Source organism: Lepisma saccharinum, chromosome 20 (genome assembly GCF_977018435.1).
Source record: "Lepisma saccharinum chromosome 20, izLepSacc3.1, whole genome shotgun sequence".
Classification (NCBI taxonomy): domain Eukaryota; kingdom Metazoa; phylum Arthropoda; class Insecta; order Zygentoma; family Lepismatidae; genus Lepisma; species Lepisma saccharinum.
The window spans coordinates 11,482,794-11,499,345 of record NC_139248.1 but is presented as its reverse complement, the minus strand read 5'-3'; the positions used below and the strand labels follow the sequence as shown (position 1 = coordinate 11,499,345).

General features: G+C 39.9%; 1 protein-coding gene across 3 annotated transcripts in view; it reads left to right on the top strand.

Moving 5' to 3' along the window:
* Positions 1–13,307, top strand: part of MFS3 (major facilitator superfamily transporter 3) — a 304,225-nt gene extending 290,918 nt beyond the window's left edge. For 2 of the 3 annotated variants that reach the window (XM_083142121.1, XM_083142119.1), the window contains exons 5-10: positions 1,478–1,701; positions 3,044–3,193; positions 7,433–7,565; positions 8,511–8,666; positions 10,934–11,019; positions 11,814–13,307. In XM_083142121.1, coding sequence (XP_082998247.1) covers positions 1,478–1,701; positions 3,044–3,193; positions 7,433–7,565; positions 8,511–8,666; positions 10,934–11,019; positions 11,814–11,972 — 908 coding nt within the window. In that variant the 3' untranslated portion in view covers positions 11,973–13,307. The remainder of the gene's footprint in view (positions 1–1,477; positions 1,702–3,043; positions 3,194–7,432; positions 7,566–8,510; positions 8,667–10,933; positions 11,020–11,813) is intronic. The other variant, XM_083142120.1, reaches the window with a different exon arrangement.
* The last annotated feature ends 3,245 nt before the right edge of the window (positions 13,308–16,552 follow it).

Genomic DNA, 16,552 nt, shown 5'->3' with positions numbered 1-16,552 from the left:
TATTATGCAGTTAGATAATAACGAAAAAATAATAATAAAAAATGAATAGTTTTGCGGGTTAAGTGGTAGAGCAGCCACAGGCTGAATTTCTACCACGAGGACTTCACCAACTTATTTGACAAAAACTGTGTTGATCTTTTAGTTTTTAATACACGTCGCTGTTCGTGCGATAAATTATACAATGCAATGGTCATTAAGAAGCGGTATATTTGAGATTGGTAAAGTTACGTCAGTCAATATTGCGTATTGTAGCAACACATAGCACGAGTGGCACGAGCGCGAAGAACCAGGTAGGAATTCTACCGCTGTCGTCTGTTTCAGAAGGCAGGAAGGGTCACGGTAGACCTCTCTGCTCCGTACGCTGGCGTACGAGGGAGCATTTACGCGCGTGCTGTAGAAATCCAAGCTTTCCCTCCAGAAAGGCAGCAAGGTATATAGAGTTCTTTACGCCGAACCTGCTCGGCGTCCGGCCAGGAAAGGCATTGAAAAAAAAATGCTAGAACGAGTGTTTTAGTGGAGCGTTGCAAGCGGATCGCGAAAAATAGCTATTATAATGCCATGAAGGTCAAACATATATGAAATTAGTCACGTATTACTTTATATTCACAGCATTTAAGCATTTTTGAAATTTTAAATCTGGGAACGCCGGGTATACGGGCGTAATATAACGCTACGCCACTGGTGATTTCATTAGATTTGTTTTATTTCATTTCGCTTTTCTGCCACTTTTAGCTAACTTGATGACCTGGTGATGTGATAAGTATCACGCTCCGACCATCTGTAGCTCCCATTTATTAGAGAATGGGTGAAACCTCGGTCTGCTCCATGCAGAAACATAGCTGAAAACGTTCCCATCAAAAACCAATCCTGGGAATCAAACACTACCGTAGCAGTCAAAAGCTCTACCGATTTTAATCTTTTATAAAGGAAAACCTCCGTCATCCACTTTCTCTGTTTCACACGCACCAGTTTTTATTCATTTTTACTCAATTTTCTCACTGGAGACGAACACAAACGTGCATGTCTTAACCGGGATTCGAACCCGAGACCTCTAGCGTCGTAGCGCACTGCGCTAACCCCTCGGCCACTCGAGTATGGACTGTACCACCGCTGCTCTTCAGTTCCGTTACACGGAATTTAATCACCTTTCATCTATATCGTTGCGATTAGCCAAGCGAGCAAAATAACACAATATAAAAATACAGTATAGGATCGACAGCATTTGTAAAGGTAAAGTTCCCCGTGCATATAACACCTTGCCATGAAGGCACATTCAGGGGATGTGGAGGTAGGGCCCCACACATTGTCGATATCGCCCACTTTGGAGGTGATGTGATCAGAACCACTCTCCGGTCGCCTTTACCCCAAGGATTGCCCCCAGTTACCCATTGATTTGAGGCCGGGTGAGACCCATAGCAGCTTGTTCATTAGCAACATTTCCTTGTGATGATAAAATGCCTATTCTCTGTTCTTTCAGGCACTGCTTTAGGCACAGTCATCTCCTTGCCTATGGCCGGAGCTTTGGCGTTCTCCCTAGGCTGGGAGTCTATTTTCTATGTGATGGGAGGCCTCTCTATGATCTGGTGCTTTCTGTGGGCCTTCCTGGTCTACGAGTCTCCAAACCAACACGCTTTCATTTCTCCCGAAGAGAGAACCTACATCGTCTCTTCCTTAGGTCAAAAGGAGGGGGAGAAACACAGGGTGAGCCATAAGAACCCTTATCAATGCTAAGTTGGAATGTCTAGAATTGTAGCTTTAGCAGGATAACTGTTTTTCTAATTGCAAATAAAAGGTGTCTAAAAAGGACGGAAAATTTTGAGCCGAGGTATAGCGAAGAGAATTAATGGTTGTAAGAGATTTAATCATGGAAATAAATAGTGCAGCCATTACATAATTGCATACCGCTGAAGAGATGGGGAGGTTTATGCCTTGAAGATGACGACCATTTCTAAGCAAACATTCCTGCAGTCTTCGATGGACATCTTGCATAGCCTGACGTAACATGTCCACAGGAATCTCGGCGATTTCCTCGCAGATCATTTCAACTCGATCTGTGAAGAATCGCCCAGATTCCTGTGGACATGTTACGTCAGGCTATGCAAGATTTCCCTCGAAGGCTGCAGGAATGGTTGCTTAGAAATGGTCGTCATCTACTGGACGTCATCTTCAAGACATAAACCTCCCCATCTCTTCAGCGGTATGCAATTATGTAATGGCATACTCTCCACTATTTATTTCCATGATTAAATCTCTTGCAAATGTCTCCCCGATGGCGCAGTGGCAGCGTCGTCGCCCTGTAATCAAGGAGTCCCGGGTTCGATACCCGTTGGTGGCACATAGTGATTCGATCCCACTTTAAACTGTAGGTCCAGTCCCGATTAGCCTTACTGTGCATAAAGTCACAACCAACCAACCAAATCTCTTGCAAGTATTTATTCCCTTCTGTATACTTCCATTTAAAAGTTGTCCATCTTTTTTGAGACACCCTTTACATAGAATGTTCCACAATAATACTTACATACTTTGATAAATTATAAAGACACTGTTTATTATGATACAATTAAGTTTTATAATCCAAATTGAAGAAGATAAATACAGATTTTTTGAAATAAGTTATTAAAAGTCGGCGCTGTTTCTGCTGCGCCTGCGCACAAGTCTACAGTGTATCTAACCGCGCAAGTTTGCTCCTAAAGGCAACCAGCTTAAGACTTGAATCTAGAGGTATTAGAACTGTAAATTTCACACCATTTCTACATATCTATTATTGTAGAGGAAAAACACTACATATGCTGACCGAGGTAATCTATATTTTAGAAAGGGGGGAAACAACACTGTGCTATGTGACGTTTCATCCCTCTATCAAGGTCTTCCTCAGACTTGAAAAGAAAATGAAACAAGAGACCCTGATAGAGATATTTTTTTTTAACTGAAATACAGACTGGCTTCGTCAGCAGCATATGTAGTGTTTTCTTTCTGTTATGGAAACAAAGCTTAATCGTGTTACCATTATTTTACAGTGATATTTTATTATCGTATATTCCAGACACCACCAGTTCCGTGGTGCGCAGTCCTGAGGTCGATGCCTTTCCATGCCATTCTTATAGCACATTTCTGCAGCAACTTTGGTTGGTACATGCTGTTGATGGAGCTCCCGACATTTATGAAACAAATATTAAGATTTGACATACAAGAGGTAAATTTTAATCACTATCTAGGTTTAGGATTTAATGCACAATAAAATTCCAGAAAATGCTAAGATATGCAATAATGCTTTCAAGACCACAAAAAAAAAAGCTAGTTGACAACAAATTTAAGTGGTTTTTTTCCCCCCACCAGTCCTGCATTGCAATGCGCTACTAACAATATAGGTAGGCTTTTAAAGGAAAATAACTGTCGATTGTCTCTTAACAAAGAATTGGACATTGAAAAGCTCCTTACCACCTCTACCGACACTAGGGGCTTGCTAGATATAAACTGTTACCAGCTTGCAAATCCCCTGGTACTTCAGTACAAATTATTTTTTCGAGACAAACATCAGCAGTTGGGCATAGCGTACTATACCCTTCATCTTTGTTCAAAACCAAAATCATTTTCTTTGTTACTTCCTTCCCCATGAACTCTTTTTAAGTAGCTTGTCATTTTTTCCACCAAGCCAATTTGATCCAGAGAGAAGGGTTTACCGGATTTCCTTGAACTGAAGTAGTTGTTCTGAAACTTTCGTACTGGCAAGAAACGAATGGGTTGCTTTCCAAGAAAATAAACAAAAACACTGTGAAAATGTCACTTCTCTCACAAAACATAAAAAAGAAGCTATGTTTTAAATATTTTTAAAAATGCACTGAAATGGCTTGAACCCCCCCCCCCCCCCCCCCGTAGAAATGCAATATCCTTCAAAATCAACAAAAATTGAAAACATCCCTCCTTTTGTTATGAAAGCCATGAACATCTCACTGATTTCGCTTTCCAAAATAGATGCAAATGCATCAATATCCTAGTCTTAATTACTGTATAACAAAATATTCTCATCTCTGGGAAATGTATCATACCTTACAAGCAGAGAAGTTGTGAAAACTAGATTTTGACACTTAAAGAAGGGATTCCGAATGAATTTGGTTCTACTTTGTCTTGATTTATTGATTTGCTTTCTTTTTACTTCGCTTTTTGTGCCACTTTTGGCTAATTTGCGAACGTGGGGTTGAGTGATGATATGATGAAATTGACGAAACATCTATGCCTAGGCCGGGATTCTAACCCGGGACCCCTGGCGTCGTAGCGCGATATGCTAACCACTATTTTGTCTTGTTAGTACATACAGGGTGGTGCAAAATTCCGTTTACAACGCTTGGGAGGTGATTCGACAAGTAAAAACAAGGAAAAAATGCCATGTGAAAAAATGTCGAAATCGGCACCGTTTGCGAGTGACAGGCGTGCGAAAATCGCCTCACACCATGTGTAAAGCACAATAACTCAAGAAGGAAGAAAGATATCAATGTCGGAATAAAATAATACAAACAAAATCGTACCTGACGAATACAATGGTGCTGCAATTGAGGCCCAGTGTAAATTGCGCAAGGGGACTCTCAAAGAAAGTGGGGAATCCCCTGATGGAAAATATAGGAAATTTCTACTATTTTCTACATAATGTTGAGATCGGAATGTAGGCAGTAAAAAATGACGACGTATGTCCACATGTCCCACTACTGCTGGGACACCGTCCCACACTCGGGAAATAGGAAATTCACCGAAAATGCCCCTATGCCGTCAGATTACGCTGAGATTGATTTCAGCTAATTGATACAGAAAGCCCCACCACTAGAGGCGCTGGAAGTGTAGGTCACCTGTTACGTATTAGCGTTGGTGGATACTACGTAGAGAGTGTAGTCGACCGTTGTTCTTCCTGTCTGTTCTACGTGTTGCAGCGTGGATTTTAGTCTGGCGCGTGTGTGTGTGGTTGAATTGCGCCAAGGAGTATTGTACGTAAAGTCCGTATTCCCGTGTTATTTCTCGGTTTGCAACAACTGCGTGGACACCTGTGTGACATTACGTGGGTGCTAATCGCGGTAGTTGTGATCCGTCACTCGGAGGGAAAGTGCCCCCGTTGCTGGGCAGTTCTCGAACAGGACAATGTTGGAGTACTCTACCCACGAGCTTGCTGATACGCATCTCGTTTATGGAGAGGCAAACCGAAACAGCCGTGAAGCACGGTGTTCGCATCACGAACGTTTTCCCAATAGGCGGTTACCAGCACATGCACTCTTTCAAAGACTTGATGCTCGACTGCGTGAAACTGGATCTCTACTACCCCGTAGGTGGGATTGTGGAAGACCCCGCACTGTGCGCACTGTGCAATTTGAAGAGGACCTGTTGGACGCGATACGAGACCGTCCTGACACCAGCACACGTGCCATTGCTCGTACGCAACAAATCCATCATAGCAATGTGTTCCGCTTTCTTCAGGAGTAGGGATTGCACCCATACCAATTGCATAAGGTGCAGCACATGCTGCCCACGGGTTTCCCCTACGCATGAATTTCTGCCAATGGTACGTGCAACAAACTCTTGCCATTCTAGATTTCCCAACAAGAGTTTTGTGGACCGATGAGGCAATGTTCACCAGGGACGTCATGTTCAATAGCCACAACAGCCACGTCTGGGATGTGGACAATCCGCATGAAATCATTGTGCGCCATCATCAACATAGGTTCGCAGTGAATGCGTGGTGTGGCGTAGTAGGTGACCACTTGATAGGGCCGTACATTTGCCCTCTACTTTGTGTGGTGGGAATTATTGGGTGTTTCTACATGACGTATTACCTGAACTTTTGGAAAACGTGCCACTGGCCGGTAGACAACGTATCTGGTTTCAACACGACGGCGTCCCCGCACAATTCGACCGGGGAGCCAGGGCCTTACTCAACGATATTTTCGGCGATCGTTGGATTTGCAGGGGAGAACCTTTACCGTGGCAACCTCGTTCCCCCGACCTCACACCACTGGATTTCTTTGTGTGGGAAGAAATGAATTAGGCTCGTGTATGAAACCCCTGTGGAAAGTGCTGAGGATCTCGTTGCTCGTGTTAGTGCCGCTGCTGGGACAATTGTTGGCGTGCCAGAGGTATTTGCGCGTACCAGACAATCAGTGCTTCGCCGATGACATCTTTGTCTTGAAGTCAATGGCGGACATTTTCAACAAAGTCTCTGTCTATACCGGTGTTTGTGAGCCCCTATCAGCACCCCATAGTGTCCTTTAGTGAAAGGTGCGAGTGAAGATGCTGGAGATCGCTGTACTTCATACCATCGATCTGCATGTGCGGAGCTTGTGCGCTTCTCAGTGGAATTCCTTCAAGATGTGCCGTGCCTGGAAATGTTACATGCCATTGTGTGCGTTTTCTCGCCATTCTCCGTCTTCATTACTTCGAGGATTACCCACTTTCTTTGGTGAGCTCTCTTGTAGTATGTACAGCCTGACGACATGTGGCCATTGTTCAACTTTTGTTTTTCGTACTGTAAAGTAGTGTGTCATCATTAAGGGATTGAAAGGGCCTCCCGATGGCGCAGTGGTAGCGTCGTCGCCTTGCAATCAAGGGGTCCCGGGTTCGATACCCGGTGGAGGCTCATAGTGGTTCGGGTCCCACTTTAAACTGTAGGTCTAGTCCCGATTAGCCTTACTGTGCATAAAGTGGACTTCAAACACCAAATCAACCAACCATTAATGAACTGAAAAAGTTTTTTTATGATTTTCCCGTACTTTTTTCCATTTGGGATGGTGTCCAAGCAGTAGTGGGACATGCGACAAATTGGTTTCTTTTTTTCTTCGTACCGCAATGTGAACCGTGTACAACAGGAGATTTGATGTTATTTTCCTATTTCCCGCGTGTGGGACGGTGTCCCAGCAGTAGTGGGACATGTGGACATACGTTGTCATTTTTTACTCCCTACATTCCGATCTCAACATTATGTAGAAAATAGTAGAAATTTCCTATATTTTCCATCACTTTCTTTGAGAGTCCCCTTGCGCAATTTACACTGGGCCTCAATTGCTGCATCATTGTATTCGTCAGGTACGATTTTGTTTATATTATTTTATTCCGACATTGATATCTTTCTTCCTTCTTGTGTTATTGTGCTTTACACATGGTGTGAGGCGATTTTCGCACGCCTGTCACTCGCAAACGGTGCCGATTTCGACATTTTTTCACATGGCATTTTTTCCTTGTTTTTACTTGTCGAATCACCTCCCAAGCGTTGTAAACGGAATTTTGCACCACCCTGTATATACGTATTTGTTCGACTTTAATACACATATTAAATTGACTTATTTTGTTAACTACAGATGACTCTTTATAAAAACTTATTTGTACGAACATTTTGTCCACAATGACAGAAGAGCCAAACGCACAATCCAACAATGCAGATTATTTTTGATTGTTGCAGAACGCTGGATTGTCGGCGCTACCTTTCTTGTGTACCTGGATCTTCAGTATTCTGCTAAGCAACAGGTTGGATTGGGCCCGCTCCAAGAAGTACATCACAACCACTACAGCGAGGAAGATATCTACAGGGTTGGGTAAGTTGAGCATTCTTCACTTTCTGTTTTTATATTTAGTTTCAGTCGAAAAGTTTTCTTGGGGTAATGTACCGAGACGAGACGAGACATGGCACAGTCTCGTTTCCCGTCTCGTCTCGCTAGCTAATCTGCAGTTTCTATATCGCACCGGACCCCGCGAAAATATATAAAAAAATTCGATTTTCGAACACCAATATTATGTCTATAAATAACTAGACATTCATCTGTTTGTCTGAATAAGGCGTGCAGTCTAGGAATTTTGATTTAGGCTAGATGTCCTTATAGGCTACCATACACTATTAGTTACAAAAATTTCGAACGAAACGAACGAAATTAAGGAGAAGGTTGTGTTTTGAAGTGGAATGCCCTTCCTCATCCATACGCAGAATGCTAGGCAAAACATTTCCAGGACGGGTGAATTTTAGTGATGGTTTTCGAAGCAAAGGAATTATATGTATACATAGTATTTAAATAAGGGCTAAAAAAATTGCAATCGAATGGACATGGCCCCTCATCTCCCCCTCACACATTGAATGGGAACCTTTTTGCTCGCTCGAATCTCCCACCCTCCAGCGTATAGGAATATCATTTTAGTGTGACAATAATAGTAGATCCGCATTGGCAGTTTCAGCCCAAAGCAATCTATTTCTTTTTCATATAACATTGTGTATAGATAAGATAGACTAACTGCCTTCTAACATGGAGATAATGACTTGTGTTCACGTAAGTTCTAATTTCTAGGGAGTCTTGATCCTCCATGTGGGTGTCCTTCTGGTTTCGTTCTTGCATCGATTTTTAAAGACTCATTTCCATCTTTCGAATAATACTCTTGTTCCAAAATGTTAAGGATACGCACTTATATGTAGAGAACTTAACTAATGCCAACACACAGCTTATTAACCTTACAAAACCTCTCTTCAACATTTTATTATTGCATTCTTTCAGCGTCTGCAGTACCAGCGGCCTGTTTGGTGGGCGTCTGCTTCGTCGGGTGCGACCGAGACGCCGCCGTGGGGCTTATGACGGTCGGCTCCATGTTCATTGGCGGGATGTTCTCAGGTTTCCTCTCCAACCACATCGACATCGCGCCGAACTTTGCAGGTAAGTGCTCCTATGCATGGCTGCCCACACGTATGGCCATGGGGAGTCCATTCACCCACCACCTCACCACGTTCTGCTGTACTCCTCTACTCCCATTCTCTTCTTTTTGCATTTGTCTTTCTCTAGATTTTCGCCTTTGTTTCTGTGTCTTTGAATCTAATCTTGTTTACTCTCTCTGTTGTTGACTTTCTTTTTACTACTTTTTTCACTCTCTCTGTGCTTTATTCTGTTTACTCTGTCTCTACAACTTCTTTAGTATCTTCTTCTATCTACCTTATCCTTCGCTCTCTCCAGTTTCTTCTATTTTCCAGTTTCATCAATTTTCCACTTTCTCTCTCTCTCCAGTTTCTTCAATATTCCACTTTCGTCCTCTCTCTTCAGTTTCTTCAATTTTCCACTTTCGTCCTCTCTCCAGTTACTTCAATTTTCCACTTTCGTCATCTCTCTCCAGTTTCTTCAATTTTCCACTTTCTCTCTCTCTCTCCAGTTTCTTCCATTTTCCTCTTTCGTCCTCTCTCCAGTTTCTTCAATTTTCCACTTTCTCTCTCTCTCTCTCTCTCTCTCTCTCTCTCTCTCTCTTTCTCTCCAGTTTCTTCAATTTTCCACTTTCTCTCTCTCTCTTTCCAGTTTCTTCCATTTTCCACTTTTGTCCTCTCTCCAGTTTCTTCAATTTGCCACTTTCTCTCTCTCTCCAGTTTCTTCCATTTTCCACTTTCGTCCTCTCTCTCCAGTTTCTTCAATTTTTCACTTTCTCTCTGTCTCTCCATTTTCTTCCATTTTCCACTTTCTCTGTCTCTCTCTCCAGTTTCTTCAATTTTCCACTTTCTCTCTCTCTCTCCAGTTTCTTCAATTTTCCACTTTCTCTCTCTTTCCACTTTCTTCAATTTTCCACTTTCTCTCTCTCTCTCGACTTTCTTCAATTTTCCACTTTCTCTCCCTCTCTCCAGTTTCTTCCATTTTCCACTTTCGTCCTCTCTCTCCAGTTTCTTCCATTTTCCACTTTCTCTCTCTCTCTCTCTCTCTCTCTCCAGTTTCTTCCATTTTCCACTTTCTCTCTCTCTCTCTCTCTCTCTCTCTCTCCCTCTCCCTCCAGTTTCTTCCATTTTCCACTTTATCTCTCTCTTCTCTCCAGTTTCTTTAAATTTCCACTTTCGTCCTCTCTCCAGTTTCTTCCATTTTCCACTTTCGTTCTCTCGCTCCAGTTTCTTCTATTTTCCACTTTCTTTCTCTCTCTCCAGTTTCTTCAATTTTCCACTTTCGTTCTCTCTCCAGTTTCTTCCATTTTCCACTTTCTTTCTGTCTCTCCAGTTTCTTCAATTTTCCACTTTCGTTCTCTCTCTCCAGTTTCTTCCATTTCCACTTTCTTTCTCTCTCTCCAGTTTCTTCCATTTTCCACTTTCGTCCTCTCGCTTCTCTGTGGCTTCCTTCTTTTTTGATTTGCTCTCTTTCCCCCTCTACCCGTTCATTCTATTTGTCAGCTCTTACTTTCCTCCTCTCTCTGGTGTTTTTTTTCATTTCCCTGTATCATTCGTTCATTTGTCTTGTCACTGTCACTCTTAAAACCCTTCTGTTTTGTGACGACCACTTAACAAGACGTCATACAATTACCCACACAACTTCACAACTCAATTCTTTTGATTTTGACTACTATGTGATTATTTTACGTCTCTTAGCAGCCTCTACATGTTGATCGTGACGTGGTTATGGAGTTATAACAACATCGATCAAGGTACACAACGCATGCAAATGGACACTCAGCTCACGACGTTGCCGGGACTCGACTGTCGGAAACAAAATAGCGAGTCGACCAAGCTCAGTCGTCCAGAATTTTGATCGTCCTTACCAAACATTTCCTACAGACTCCAAAAAACGACTTAACTTCAATTGACAAATGAACTGTCTTCTCGCAAGATAGAGAGAATATGTTTAAACATCCTTTTGCCATTTTTGCTTCATAGATGGCAGTTAATGGTAATATTTTCAAATAGGCGCATTTCTCTTTTAAGAACTAAATTTTCAGAAAAAAATTAAGCATTTAATTGCAGCTTCATTATTGTAACGAGAAACTAGTAATTTAGTTTTAAATATGCAATTGTAATTTACAAGAATTCCAAGTTCTTATAGTAGTTATATTGATAAAGGAGTTTGAAACTGATTTAAGTTGAAGTCATTGGTTGATCTAGACATATATACGCGTATACTGGGTAACCGTTTATCTACTGGCATATCTGTAAACTTCTATAATATTTTTTCTCCCCTTTTTTCAGGTACACTCATGGGCATAACAAATACGGTAGCTACGATACCGGGTTTTGTCGTACCTGAGCTCGTCGGTTACTTAACACACAACAATGTAAGTACTATCTTGAGTTTCATGTTGTAATAGAGTTAAGTAGAATCATAATTATTCCGAAAATCGATAATCCTAGTTCATAGTTTTATGGACATCATTCCAAAAGTCAAATTATATCCTTCAGCAATTCCAAACACTGTTTAGTTTGTAGTTATTGTTACTTTTGCAATGTCCGTATTTAATCGGGTCAGAGGTATTTATTATGGATGGCCAAATCCGGACAAAGTTTTATCAAAATTTCAAATTACCGGATAAACTGATATTCGTAAATACGAATATCCAGATATCCGAATTATGAGGATACCCGATATTCGGATATTGGATTATCTGAAATGTCTGGATATCCGAATGTGTTCATTATCCGGACAGTTTAATGGTTTATCCCTTTCACGGGCTATCCACATATTCTTTTATTCGTCATGTTTGTATTTCTCTGTTAGAATTTTCTACAATTCCTTTGAGGATTGAGTATAATTGAGAGCGCGGACTGCAAAGAAGACGCTGCATGGGATTGGTTCGCCACGTATATCCTGTACTATCTGTATTTCTTTACTTAAAATAGTGCATTTTAACTAGCTGCAAGCAATAAGAACTTGAATTAACATTCTGACGACATTGAGAACATATTTTAAACTGGAAAAATGGAACTTTAATCTCAACTAAAGGTTATGCAACAAAGAAACTCTGATAATGTCCCTGTTGTACGTAAATCTAGTTGAATCTGGTGAAAGTAGCGAATCATTCGTACATGCTTAACAAGCTCCTAAATCTAATATGTTCTTTTTCTTTACAAGAATACTGTTGGACAGTGGCGTATACTGTTCCTTATAACGACGGCCCTCTATGTCGTTGAACTGGTGGCGTATTTGATTTTCGGATCTGGTGAAGAACAAAGTTGGAACAGAACTCCAGTGAAAGGCTCCGTTGATAGAGGGCAGCACACGCATATGTGAAGATTCTAGTCAGTATTAGTAGTATATGTTGAGAGTCAAGTGTGGACTGTACATACTTTTTGTATAAATTATGGAGAACGTGCGTACATACACCAGTGATGTGCTGTCTCTCTTTCTCGTCTGACGTGGTGTAGAAGACTTTCATCTATTTATACATCGCTGACATATTCTTGATGCTAAGAATAATATTTTATCATCTTTACATCTCAATCGTAGAAACGTTGACTACTGCGTTGTATGTGAGACCGCCGCAAATTTCGGTTAACTTTCTAAATAAGTAACCGCAATTAGTTACTCTTGAAATAAGTAACTGTAAATATTTATTTTAGAAAAGTAACTGTAAAGAGTTAATTTTTGAAATGTGTAAATATAAATAGTTACTTTTTGAAATTAGTAACTTAATAGTTACTTTTGAAATAAGTAACTCTAAATAAATTGCCTTTTGAAATAAGTAGCTGTAAATAATGACTTTTTGAAATAAGTAACTAAACAGGTATTTTTGAAATAAGGAACTGTAGGTGATTACATTTAGAGATAAGTAATTGTAAATAGTTACTTTTGAGACAAGTAACTATAAGTAATTACTTTTTGAGACAAGTAACTGTAACCAGATACTTTTTAGAAGCAAGAAATTGTACCTCTGTTACATTTTCATGTATCTTAATATTTAAAGATATGAAGTTTTATATATTTTTTAAAAAAATTATAGATGGTCATCAGTAAATAGAGCGCTTCTAATTCTTGCATGAACAAGTTATAGTTAATCTAGAATAAGAGTAACTGTAACAGAGTTAATTTTTGAACACAAGTAACTGCAACGCACACCATGAAGCCATGGGTCCCGGGTACGAATCCTAGGTACAGCATGAATTTGTCATTGTGTTTCATCATCTATTTCGTTATTTCATTCTCATCATCTATTCTTCATTTCCTTCTCATCATCGTCGTGATTACCCTAAGAGATAGAAAATGCACAACCTTTACATAAAAAAATTGGCCTGTAACTATACTTAGGCCACTTTGTACTAAGAATCTATCAAAATGAAATGTTAGCCACATACTCACAAAATGACGGTTAGTAGAACAACGACTTATGTTATCATATCAAGCAACACATTTTTACATACTTTACTAAGAGTACAAAGAGTACATTTCAAATAATCTTTCTTTAATTAAATACTATTTCTAACGTTTGATCTTCATTTCTGAGCCTTTCCACACTTCAGAATATTGTGTGAAAATATGTATGTATTGGTAATGTTATAGCTACTCTTAAATATTGTCACAATGTTCTACTTTGTAATATTTATTTGTTTTATTGTTAGTTAAATATGTGGTGTGATTGCAATAAAGTGACTCTTTATTTATTATTCCATATTTATTTTTCATATGAATTGTTTTGCGTATTTATGTGGTTCTTGTTCACTAATTATTACATATATTATCATTATATGAAGATATTTTCTAAAGATATCGACCAGATTAGTTGGAAAGTTTTCCGACGTGCTAGAAGTTAACTCAATTTTATCTTTGAGGATTGAGAATAATTGAGAGCGCGGACCGCAAAGAAGACGCTGCATGGGATTTGTCCGCCACGTATATCCTTGACAAAGAGTTTTTTTGTCGACTGCAGGAGTAGTGTAAGTTTAGCGTTTCAAAGTAGTACTTGGTACGAACCCTTTTTTTTATGGATTTAACCTCAGTGGTAGCATATTTTGACGATTTTTTTGTTGATTTTATAGCGTTTGACGACTTTTCAGTGCAATTTTCACCGCATCTAATTTTTTCCCTCTCGTACTTGGTACGAATGCCACGATCTTACGTGATATAACTTAACCTATCCTTTTTTATTACGTGCTAAACTACACGAGAGCCTCTAAGTGCTTTGACCTACTTTAGAGTAGGACCATAAAGACAGTTCTGCAACCGAAAGTGAGGCTCGGTGAGGCTCGACTTAATGGTTTGCTCTTGTAAGACATAAGCCTTATTTTCTCGCAGTGTTGCCAACACCTTACTCGAAATAAAATCACCAAGGTTTTTTTCTTGGTCTAACCTATGTTATTGAACTGCGTCGTCAGGTCCAAACCCGCATGAATTCCGGACACTATTGGTTCTATTCATACTTTTTCTCACGTATAGATGTACATGATGAATCTGCAAACAGATTTTTTCTAAGTCTTACAGTTTCCAAGATAACCCCACTTCCGGTCGCCATTTTGGATTTCCGAGCATAGGTTCTATCCATATTTTTTCTCACGTATAGGTGTACATGACGAATCCGCAAACAGATTTTTCCTAAGTCTTACCGTTTCCAAGATAACCCCACTTCCGGTCGCCATTTTGGATTTCCGAGCATAGGTTCTATTCATATTTTACTTACATATAGGCGTACGTGATGAATCCGCAAACAGATTTCTCCTAAGTCTTACCGTTTCCAAGATAACCTCACTTCCGGTCGCCATTTTGGATTTCCGAACATAAGTTCTATTCATACTTTTTCTCACGTATAGGTGTACATGACGAATCCGCAAACAGATTTTTTCTAAGTCTTACCGTTTCCAAGATAACCCCACTTCCGGTCGCCATTTTCGATTTCCGAGCATAGGTTCTATTGATATTTTACTTATATATAGGCGTACGTGATGAATCCGCAAACAGATTTTTCCTAAGTCTTACCGTTTCCAAGATAACCCCACTTCCGGTCGCCATTTTGGATTTCCGAGCATAGGTTCTATTGATATTTTACTTACATATAGGCGTACGTGATGAATCCGCAAACAGATTTCTCCTAAGTCTTACCGTTTCCAAGATAACCCCACTTCCGGTCGCCATTTTGGATTTCCGAGCATAGGTTCTATTGATATTTTACTTACATATAGGCGTACGTGATGAATCCGCAAACAGATTTTTCCTAAGTCTTACCGTTTCCAAGATAACCCCACTTCCGGTCGCCATTTTGGATTTCCGAGCATAGGTTTTATTCATACTTTTTCTCACGTATAGGAGTACGTGATGAATCACCAAACAGATTTTTCCTAAGTCTTACCGTTTCCAAGATAACCTCACTTCCGGTCGCCATTTTCGATTTCCGAACATAGGTTAGTAGATAGTAAATGTGCATACCACTGCAACCCTGATTTTTCGACCCCTCAGAAAATCGCATCGAAACCTCAAAATCTCACTTTCTCTCCACGTTCCGCGCCTCATTTATTGCGCTGACGATGTTTCACGGCGCAGAAAAGCCGGTACGAGTAAATTCACTTTCTCATCCTTGAAGTACGAATGCACCTTATCGTAATTTTTTTCCAAGTCCGGGACCAAATGTTTATATATCGTGACCTTTGTGTAAACCTCTCTCTCGGGGGAAACGATGTGCCACACACACACGCGCGTATGCCTCTTATTATTATTTCCGTATTGTGACGCAAACAAACAAATAATAATAGTTTTGTAATCACCTGAAGAAATTCTATATAAAATAACATACCTGAAAATTGTATTCACAGTAGATTGAATTCTTGAGTTTTTGTATTTGCACACAAGAAATTCTATATAAATAACATACCTGAAATTCTATTTACAATAGATTGATTTTTTGAGTTTTGTAATCACTCCAAGAAATTCTATATAAAATAACATACCTGAAAATTGTATCGCTATATACTAGACTTTTTGATTTCTGTGATTTTGGAGAAAGCAATGGCATCCACCACCAGTTTCAATCATAAAAATGATAAAACTGAATGTGTTACTTGCGAAAAATTAATATCTAAAACTAATATTAGCAAGCACAGGGTAAGATGTAGCGAAACAGGTTCGAGAATTAATCGTTCCTTACCTTCTAAGTCTTGTGCTCGATGTGGAAAGATGATTAGCATTACAAATTTAAGTAAACACCTCAAAATTTGCAAACCATCGACCGGACAAGCATCGAAAAGGAAAATCGATAATGCAGATACGGAAGCTTCCACTTCCAAGCAAATTAAATTATCCAATGAACGCAAACCAATTAGATCTGCATTCAACGACCAACTCCAGGATTTTTCAATTAAGTCAGAAGCAGGCCGTGACATCCTTAGTTTCTTGGATGAAACGAAAACATCTGTACTAAATATTTTAAAAGATAAACTTGAAAACAACTCTATAAAAGTATACGTTGTTCTGTTTTCTGAATACGAGAAAGTTGATGGCACAACGAGTATTTTTTATCATCGTACAAAAAACCAGACTCTTCATTTGGCGGACGTCGAAAATTTAGACAACTTCTATTATAAAGTTTCCAACGAGCTGGTTAAGAAACATGACGATTTCGAGGCTAAAGGGTCGGGATGGTCTCTATGTGGAAGTCCTCACACGTTAACTGTTTACGTGAACCAATTCTCGCCTCTTCGTGCATCCAGCTACGTTCCTCTTCCACCGAACATTCAACACAAGAGGGCTGTGTTAAATATACAGAACAGCGATAAAAAGTGTTTCCTTTGGTGTATATTGGCTGCACTGCATCCTGTTCATTGGTCAAATAATCCAGAACAGGTTTCTAATTACAAACAATACGAGACCGAGTTTGAAAGTGTAATGTC